At 31.9% G+C, this 10067-nt stretch overlaps 1 protein-coding gene across 1 annotated transcript; it reads right to left on the reverse strand.

The window, feature by feature from the left end:
* Positions 1 to 3724: 3724 nt before the first annotated feature.
* Positions 3725 to 4422, reverse strand: LOC127902978 (methyl-CpG-binding domain-containing protein 5-like). Its single transcript, XM_052443269.1, has 3 exons — positions 4231 to 4422; positions 3848 to 4115; positions 3725 to 3732 (listed from the first exon to the last, which is right to left on the reverse strand). Exons 1-3 carry the CDS (start codon positions 4420 to 4422, stop codon positions 3725 to 3727), a joined length of 468 nt encoding a protein of 155 aa, XP_052299229.1.
* Between the last annotated feature and the right edge of the window lie 5645 nt (positions 4423 to 10067).

Below are 10067 nucleotides of genomic sequence, written 5' to 3' on the forward strand. Positions count from 1 at the left end.
TATTATGCTATAATTTTATCTCGGCAGGCCCCATTTTTTTTTTACTCTTTATGTTTGAAATACTGTAGATTAAGTAGTCATTTTACTAATTATAGGTAAATGTTACATTTTGGTTCTTTAACTTTGCTCTTTTTTTTGTTTGCCATGTTGTTTGTAGATTCTCTATTATGAATCGTATCAAATGCATATAATTCTGCCACTAAGACGAACTTTTTTTTTTCAAGAGATAAATTTGCATGAGGGTAGAAAGAAATTACAGTGTATTTCTCATTTGAAACTATTTTTCTGGAATAAATTCCATATCTTATTTTACCCAAGTCACAATAGTACATGGTTTGCCTTATATATAGCGCATATGAGCTTCCATTATTTGATGTTTGGTACCCATATCTCTATGGATTTGCAGTATCTAATTGCTTGGATAATTAAGTAATTAAACAGTTTCTTTCTTTTTTAAAGTAGAAATTCCATATGTATTGTGTGTTTTTTTATCAATAAAAAATTTTATCAACTTTTCCGATGCATTGAATAGGAAAAAATCTAAACTATAGAAATTGTTGTTGTCATGGGGTTTATCACACATCAGGATTTATTTGTGTTCATGATGAACACTTTGCATATATACACATAATTTCGTTTAAATTAAAAATAATGCACGTTTTTTGTTATTATGATCTTGATTCTCTGGGTTATTGATCTCCATAAGAGTTTTAGACCAAGTCTGCTGCGTGTCATTTGAAAACTTCTCTTGTCCAATAAAGGCTGACCAATTGTTGGTATAAGCATCGGCAAGAACCCATGTAACTTCTTCAGGCCGGTTTTTAAAGTCAAATTTAAAACGTTTCGCTTTAGCACCGATCTTCCTCCTCCTCTTTGGCTGTTGGTTGCTTGATTCAGGGTCAGGATTAGAGCTCCCAGCAGCATCCTGCATGTATATCAGTATAAGTATACACATAGATGTTGCATGAAATATACTAAAATTAAAAGCAACAATTTAAATACAAGCCGAAAGTAAGATTTGATTTTGAAAGCTCACTCACTTTGGTAAGGCCAGCTACCGGCGGTGTCTCAAGCTTCTTCCGGTCATTTTCTTGCAATGCGTTAGGAGTAATTCGATTAATATTTTGTCCTTTTGACTGTAAGTGCTTCTCGACTTCTTTAAATGATCTGAACTGCTTGTTTGTTCCCGGCTTATAGTAAAACTGCACATTCATTTGAAACACACTCGACATTAGGCGCACCACATGCTTTTGAAATAAATTTCTGTAACTATACATTCGAGCTATTAATTGAAAAAACATACTCTGTACATAATAATAAAATAAAATTAATAAACATATCCCACAGAATTATAAGCAACATGCAATTTCAGCATACAGCTCTCTAATTTGAAAGTTAACTTTCAAAGCTATGAAAACCTAGATAAGAAGAAATTGAGTGTTGGGGCCACCTGGTCAATTTTTCCTTTGTAATTAGCGTGGGTTCTTTGCCTCTGCTCGAATATTCACCCTTCAGGCAATCCAATTCTTCTTCCATCTATGAGTGGACTTCTATGCCCCTTCCCCTTCTAGGCTTTTGATCAAGAGCAGGCACCATCCTCAAAGGCACAGCGTCAATGATCTGAAGGTCATTGGGTGGAATCAAAGTGTTAGTTTCTTCCGGTTTCGTCTTTTGGAAAATGCAACAAAAGAAGAAGGCAAAAAAAAAAAAACACACACACACACACACAAACAAATATACAATTAAAGTGAAAATTGACTTATCATGGTGGTGATAAAAGTGAAGAAATGAAATCTTTTGTGTCGTTTGATTTAGTGGGTGCATGTACGACCTGGGGGAATAGAGAGAGTGAATTACTTTTTTTTATGGCAAATACATGTAACTATCAGTCCTTGAGTGTTAGGTATTGTGTAAGAAAAACAAAATAAATTATACCTAGGAGGTTATATAAGTTTATAACATGCAATGACTTTTAAGGCAAAAAAAAAAAAGTTTATGTATGGCTGAAATAAACCTATCTCTTCTAGATTAATTTATGCATGCATGTTAAAATAGAAACTTGTGGGTACTAATCCTATCATTAATTTGAAAGGGACATAAGAATATTGTTGATAAAGAATGTAGTAGTGTTAGGTGGTCTTGGACATCTCCCAACTCCAAAAGTTAGTTCAAGAGGTAAGGTATTCCCTCATAGTTATAAATTCACTATTAGACCCATCCGCAATCGACGTGGGATAACCTCAACAATCTCCTCCTTCCACATTGGGCTTTGGGTTAAAAGCATAGATATTCGTTCTTCCGATTAGATTGTTGGTGAACCTGGACTCTGATGCCGATATTAGGTGGTCTTGGGTCTTTCTCAACTCCAAAAGTTATCTCAAGAGATAAAGCTTTCTCCCACATTTATAAAGTCACTACCAGCCCCTTTCACAATCAATATGGGATAACCCCAACAAGTAGCAATTGTAACTTTATCTAATTAAAATGAATAAAACTTTTGAAAGAAATAGAATTAATATTAATTTGAAAGCAACTTAGGAATATTGTTAATAAAGAGTGTAGTAGCAATTGTAAGTTTATCTAGTTAGAATAAATAAAACTTTTGAACGAAAAAGAATTAATAAGAAGATTCTCTTATAATGAAAACCTTAAAGAAAAAGGATAAGTTAAATACACGTTTATTTTTACCTTTCTAATTGTATGAGATTTATACAGTTTTTTTTCATATAAAAATAACATTAACAGTTAAATCTCATAGATATCTTATGTTTCACTGGTATTAACTCTTAGATTGTCCATTTCACATAATAATTAGTAGTAAAGTTACATTTAAGTAATTCATCTCTAAAGAAAATATTAATTTCATATTTATGTTCCCAATCATATTGGCTATCATAGTTCATAATTTCTTTTTGCAGCAATAAACAATTAACAAATAACTATATATTGTAAATTATGAATCTACATGAACTAACAATAAATTGACTCCTACCATACATAACATTCTACAATTTTTAACTAACTTGCCCAAGCATAGTTAATCTCGATGTCATATAACAAGTAATGATTGACACAAAATGATCTTCAATCTTACACTAACGATAAATAGTAAACAATATTGTCATATGATCTCAACTTATATACAATTTTTTTTTGTAACAATTATATTAAGTAGATTTTAACTAACCTATTTTTCTAGTAATTTCTTAATTTATGTATTCTACGTGCACATCTAATATTAGGTGCGAAACCTATTTTATTCTTTCCTTTTTTGTTTTGACTACGCATGTATGTATCATGTTTCTTTTTCATCTTTTCAAGAAAAAACGCACGAAATCACATTTACACTCTGTGCCCCCCATTGACCCAAAAGGAAACTTGAGATCCATAAATCAGTTTGCTATTGGAAAAGAAAAAACGCGCGAAATCACATTTACGCTCTATACCCCCTTCTGACCCCCAAAAAAAAAAACTTGAGATCCATAAATTAGTTTGCTAATGAAAAACAATTAATCACATTTATGCATATAGCTCAGTATTAATTATTGACAATAAAAAAAGTCTATAAATAGTTACAGAGACAACGATAACATGCCGCATCTTGCAATCCATCTGTTGCTACACGTGATGGAAGAGGCTGCAATTCATAATTATCCTTTAATTAGTGTTCATTGATGGAAGCTAAAAAAGTCTACAATATATGCAGGGTAGATTAAGAGATTACTTAATAACCTGAAATTGAAATTGTTGTTGTCATGGGGTTTATCACACATCAGGATTTATTTGTGTTCATGATGAACACTTTGCATATATACACATAATTTCGTTTAAATTAAAAATAATGCACGTTTTTTGTTATTATGATCTTGATTCTCTGGGTTATTGATCTCCATAAGAGTTTTAGACCAAGTCTGCTGCGTGTCATTTGAAAACTTCTCTTGTCCAATAAAGGCTGACCAATTGTTGGTATAAGCATCGGCAAGAACCCATGTAACTTCTTCAGGCCGGTTTTTAAAGTCAAATTTAAAACGTTTCGCTTTAGCACCGATCTTCCTCCTCCTCTTTGGCTGTTGGTTGCTTGATTCAGGGTCAGGATTAGAGCTCCCAGCAGCATCCTGCATGTATATCAGTATAAGTATACACATAGATGTTGCATGAAATATACTAAAATTAAAAGCAACAATTTAAATACAAGCCGAAAGTAAGATTTGATTTTGAAAGCTCACTCACTTTGGTAAGGCCAGCTACCGGCGGTGTCTCAAGCTTCTTCCGGTCATTTTCTTGCAATGCGTTAGGAGTAATTCGATTAATATTTTGTCCTTTTGACTGTAAGTGCTTCTCGACTTCTTTAAATGATCTGAACTGCTTGTTTGTTCCCGGCTTATAGTAAAACTGCACATTCATTTGAAACACACTCGACATTAGGCGCACCACATGCTTTTGAAATAAATTTCTGTAACTATACATTTGAGCTATTAATTGAAAAATACTCAGTACATAATAATTAATTAAAATTAATAAACATGTCCCACAGAGTTATAAACAACATGCAATTTCAGCATACAGCTCTCTAATTTGAAAAAACATACTCTGTACATAATAATAAAATAAAATTAATAAACATATCCCACAGAATTATAAGCAACATGCAATTTCAGCATACAGCTCTCTAATTTGAAAGTTAACTTTCAAAGCTATGAAAACCTAGATAAGAAGAAATTGAGTGTTGGGGCCACCTGGTCAATTTTTCCTTTGTAATTAGCGTGGGTTCTTTGCCTCTGCTCGAATATTCACCCTTCAGGCAATCCAATTCTTCTTCCATCTATGAGTGGACTTCTATGCCCCTTCCCCTTCTAGGCTTTTGATCAAGAGCAGGCACCATCCTCAAAGGCACAGCGTCAATGATCTGAAGGTCATTGGGTGGAATCAAAGTGTTAGTTTCTTCGGTTTTTGTCTTCTGCAAAATGCAAAAAAAAAAAAAAAGAAAAAAAAAGAGAAACACAAACAAATATACAATTATAGAGAAAATTGACTGATCGTGGTGGTGATAAAAGTGAAGAAATGAAATCTTTTGTGTCGTTTGATTTAGTGGGTGCATGTACGACCTGGGGGAATAGAGAGAGTGAAATACTTTTTTTAATGGCAAATACATGTAACTAGCAGTTCTTGAGTGTTAGGTATGGTGTAAGAAAAACAAAATAAATTATACCTAGGGGGTTATATAAGTTCAAAACATGCAATGACTTTTAAGGCAAAAAGAAAAGAAAAAGGTTTATGTATGGCTGAAATAAACCTATCTCTTCTAGATTAATTTATGCATGCATGTTAAAATAGAAACTTGTGGGTACTAATCCTATCATTAATTTGAAAGGGACATAAGAATATTGTTGATAAAGAATGTAGTAGTGTTAGGTTGTCTTGGACATCTCCTAACTCCAAAAACTAGCTCAAGAGGTAAGGTTATAAATTCACTATCAGCCCCTTCCGCAATCGATGTGGGATAACTCCAACAATCTCCTCCTCACACATTGGGCTTTGGGTTAAAAGCATAGATATTCGTTCTTCCAATTAGATTGTTGGTGAACCTGAACTCTGATGCCAATATTAGGCGGTCTTGGATATTTTTCAACTCCAAAAGCTATCTCAAGAGATAAGACTTTCTCCCACATTTATAGTCCCTTCCAGCCCCTTTCACAATCAATATGGGATAACCCCAACAAGTAGCAATTGTAACTTTATCTAATTAAAATGAATAAAACTTTTGAAAGAAAAAGAATTAATATTAATTTGAAAGCAACTTAAGAATATTGTTAATAAAGAGTGCAGTAGCAATTGTAAGTTTATCTAGTTAGAATAAATAAAATTTTTGAACGAAAAAGAATTAATAAGAAGATTCTCTTATAATGAAAACCTTAAAGAAAAATGATAAGTTAGATACACGTTTATTTTTACCTTTCCAGTTGTATGAGATTTATACAGTTTTTTTCATATAAAATTAACATTAACAGTTAAATCTCATAGATATCTTATGTTTCACTGGTATTAACTCTTAGATTGTCCAGTTCACATAATAATTAGTAGTAAAGTTACATTTAAGTAATTCATCTCTAAAGAAAATATTAATTTCATATTTATGTTCCCAATCATATTGGCTATCATAATTCATAATTTCTTTTTGCAGCAATAAACAATTAACAAATAACTATATATTGTAAATTATGAATCTACATGAACTAACAATAAATTGACTCCTACCATACATAACATTCTACAATTTTTAACTAACTTGCCCAATCATAGTTAATCTCGATGTCATATAATAAGTAATGATTGACACAAAATGACATTCAATCTTACACTAACGATAAATATTAAACAATATTGTCATATGATCTCACCTTATATACACATTTTTTTTGTAACAATTCTATTAAGTAGTTTTTAACTAACCTATTTTTCTAGTAATTTCTTAATTTATGTATTCTACGTGCACATCTAATATTAGGTGCGAAACCTATTTTATTCTTTCCTTTTTTGTTTTGACTATGAATGTATGTATCATGTTTCTCTTTCATCTTTTCAAGAAAAAAACACACGAAATCACATTTACACTCTGTGCCCCCCATTGACCCAAAAGGAAACTTGAGATCCATAAATTAGTTTGCTAATGGAAAAGAAAAAACGCGCAAAATCACATTTACGCTCTATACCCCCTTCTGACCCCCAAAAAAAAAAAACTTGAGATCCATAAATTAGTTTGCTAATGAAAAACAATTAATCACATTTAAGCATATTGCTCAGTATTAATTGTTGACAATAAAAAAAGTCTATACATAGTTACAGAGACAACGATAACATGCCGCATCTTGCAATCCATCTGTTGCTACACGTGATGGAAGAGGCTGCAATTCATAATTATCCTTTAATTAGTGTTTATTGATGGAAGCTAAAAAAGTCTACAATATATGCAGGGTAGATTAAGAGATTACTTAATAACCTGAAATTGAATTGAATAGAGAGTGGAATTTGGATAGAGATATAATGTTCAGTAGGTTAAAAAAGAAAGCAATCAGAATGAATCATGAATAAGAATTTGTTGTCATCGAGGATATTGTCGATTTATTTATTTATTTTTTGCTTTTTTGTTTTTTTTGTTTTAAGGAATTTGTCCATTTCTCACGCCATATGTCTCCTAAAATGTCGGGACTAGAAAAAATGACGGTAATTTATTTAAATTAACCAATGAATGAGAGAATCATATTGCGGAACTAATATGACTAATAATCAAATAAAGCTTACATGAACGAGAGAATCATGTACCTTAATTCTTTCTTCCTCAATTGTTGTTCTCTTTGGGTTAATTCACAAACTTTTAAAACTTAGTAAAATTGTTAAATTAAAAAAAAATTTAATTAAGCAAAATTACATCAGATCTGTGGCTCGAGCCATCTAATTTGTTGATGATCGTATTAGAGAATCAAGAAAATGTCATATAGAAAGGGGATCATGATCCTCTCTTGATTTGAGCGCTCCAGATCTTTTACAGATTTTATGCCGCATGTGTTTTAGTGTTAGTGGATGATTACGATTTAACTACTTTTTTTTTTAATTTATTAACCACCAATCATATTAACAAAATTTACTCAGATGAAGATTAAATCAGGAGAGGATCTAGATTCATAGCAAGGATATGAGCTGAATTAATTACCCCATCGGTCATTTGCTGCGATGCCAATGTCGGTATTGATGATGGGCCTTCATGTCTCTACTTTGCCAACCAATTAACCTTGGAAATTAAGAAAGAGAGGTGGATAGAGAGAGGAAACAGATCTAGTGAGTGTCAAATAAATTGGCTTATTGTTGTGTCCTTTTTATTGCATGCAAAATTTGGCAATGGTTGCACATTTGGCAAGTAAAGGTGGATGAGATTCAGGTGGGAAAATTTGCTAAAGCAACGGCGACTCTCATCATTATGGTCCAAATTAAGTTTATCTAGGCATTATGCTATAATTTTATCTAGGCAGACCCCTTTTTTTCCCTGTTTTGAAATACTGTAGGATTTAGTAGCCATTTTACTGTAAGGATTTACAGTATCTAATTGCTTGGATAATTAATTAATTAATTAGTTTCTTTCTTTTTTAAAGTAGGAATTCCATATCTCTTGTGTTTTTTAAATTAATAAAAAATTTTATCAACTTCTCTGCTGGTTTGAGTAGGAAAAAATCTAAAGTATAGAAATTGTTATTATCATGGGTTTTATCACTGCTGTTTGTGAAAATAAGTAAACTCATATATCAAAAGTTTCAAAATCTCTTTGCCTCAGTGATCTTTAATTACAATTTGTATAAGGTGCTTTAAATTTACTAAATAAGAGAAATTCTAGAATACCTCTAAAGTAGTACAACCAATTGATGCATGCACGATATGTGTAATTAATTTTAATATAACCACCACTTATATAATGATTTTTTAAAATAAATGTACACATTTTGAAGAATTTGAAAAATAAAACACAAATTTTTATTGAAGAAACCTCAAGGATAAAACACAATTCATACTCTCAGAAGCTTTGTTTTGCTACTTATGTTTTGCTTCTTCTTAGATTTGATGCATAAACCAAAGGGAAGAGGGGGTATATATACCTAAAAAAAACTAAAAAAAAACTCTCACTATTTATCAAAACCTACCATTCACCTACTACACCAACCACACCAATCTTACTTATCACCCAAGCTCACCTAACGTAGCAAGTTCTATGAGATGGGCTACGCTTTGTGTTTTTTGGACTTAGATAAAAAAACAAGTTGATGATCTAACACCTCCCCTTAAACTTGCTTTATAACACCCAATAAAGTTCTTAACCTAAAGAAATCTTCTTGCTTTAGTGGCTTGGTGAGGATGTCAGCAATTTGATTACGTGATTTGACATAGTTGTATTTCTTTTTTTCTAATGCACTCTTGTATGAAATGATAACGAGTATCGATATGTTTGCTTTGATCATTGAAGATTGGTTAGAGCAATTGCTGGTTTGTTATCGACACAAATCTTAGTTGGATCTACTTCTTCACCTTCATCATGTTTTGATAACTTGACTTCACATTCGACTGGCGTGCTTATAGACTTGCAATCATTCATCTTGAACTTCTTGATAATCTCTTCTGCATAGCTTTCTTGGGAGATAAATATGCCTTTTTTTTCTAACTTGACTTCAATGTCGAGGTAATGTGCTATCAATCCGATGTCAGTCATCTCAAACTCTTTAATCATCACTCTCTTAAACTCTTCAAATAAGCTTAGATTACTTCCAATAAAGATGAGATCATCCCTATACATGCACGTGATTAAAATGTCTTTATCATTTTCTTTGACATAGAGAACATGTTTATATGGGCATTTGGTGCAGTCGTTCTTTTGAAAATACTTGCCAATTTTATTATTCCATGCCTTTGGTGCTTTTTTTAGCCCATAAAGAGTTTTTTTCAATATCAAAACTTTGTCTTCATATCCTTTCACATATAGCCTAATGGTTGTTCGATATAACTCATTTTTTAAGGAATCTATTTAAGAAATCATACTTCACATCTGTTTGAAGAATCATCCATTTTTTCTGAGCAACCAAAAAAATAATAGTTTCAAGTCGGGCTACAAGAGAAAATACCTCATCGTAATTATTGCTAGGTTTTTTTACTATCGCCTTTTGCAATTATCCTTACTTTGTGCCTTTCAATTTCTCCTTTGGCATTTCTCTTTGTTTTGTGCACCCATTAGACACCGATCGCCTTGTAACCTTTAATAAGAGTAGTAAGTTCCTAAGTGTCATTCTTTACGATGGCTTTGATTTTTTTTCATCCATTACGATTCTCTATTTCTCATCTTGTGCAGTTTCTTGGAAGTTGATTGGCTCATAATTATCAAAGAGACAAAAGAGAGTGAGATTATCAAGTCTCTTAATTACTTCATAGAGATCTTGTAAATTTCTTGTGTGCGTCCTATCTCTCTTTTCTAAAAATGATGGTGATGAGTCTCCATAAGTGGTTATTATTGGTAAAGTAAATTAAGTTGTGGG

This window comes from Citrus sinensis, chromosome 6, assembly GCF_022201045.2.
Source record: "Citrus sinensis cultivar Valencia sweet orange chromosome 6, DVS_A1.0, whole genome shotgun sequence".
Classification (NCBI taxonomy): Eukaryota; Viridiplantae; Streptophyta; class Magnoliopsida; order Sapindales; family Rutaceae; genus Citrus; species Citrus sinensis.

Excerpts from the sequence above, each read along its gene's own strand:
- LOC127902978 (XM_052443269.1), bottom strand. The coding sequence starts at position 4,422 with ATGTCGAGTGTGTTTCAAATGAATGTGCAGTTTTACTATAAGCCGGGA. Across the intron at positions 4,116-4,230 it reads CGGTAGCTGGCCTTACCAAA|GATGCTGCTGGGAGCTCTAA; the intron begins GTGAGTGAGCTT and ends ATATACATGCAG.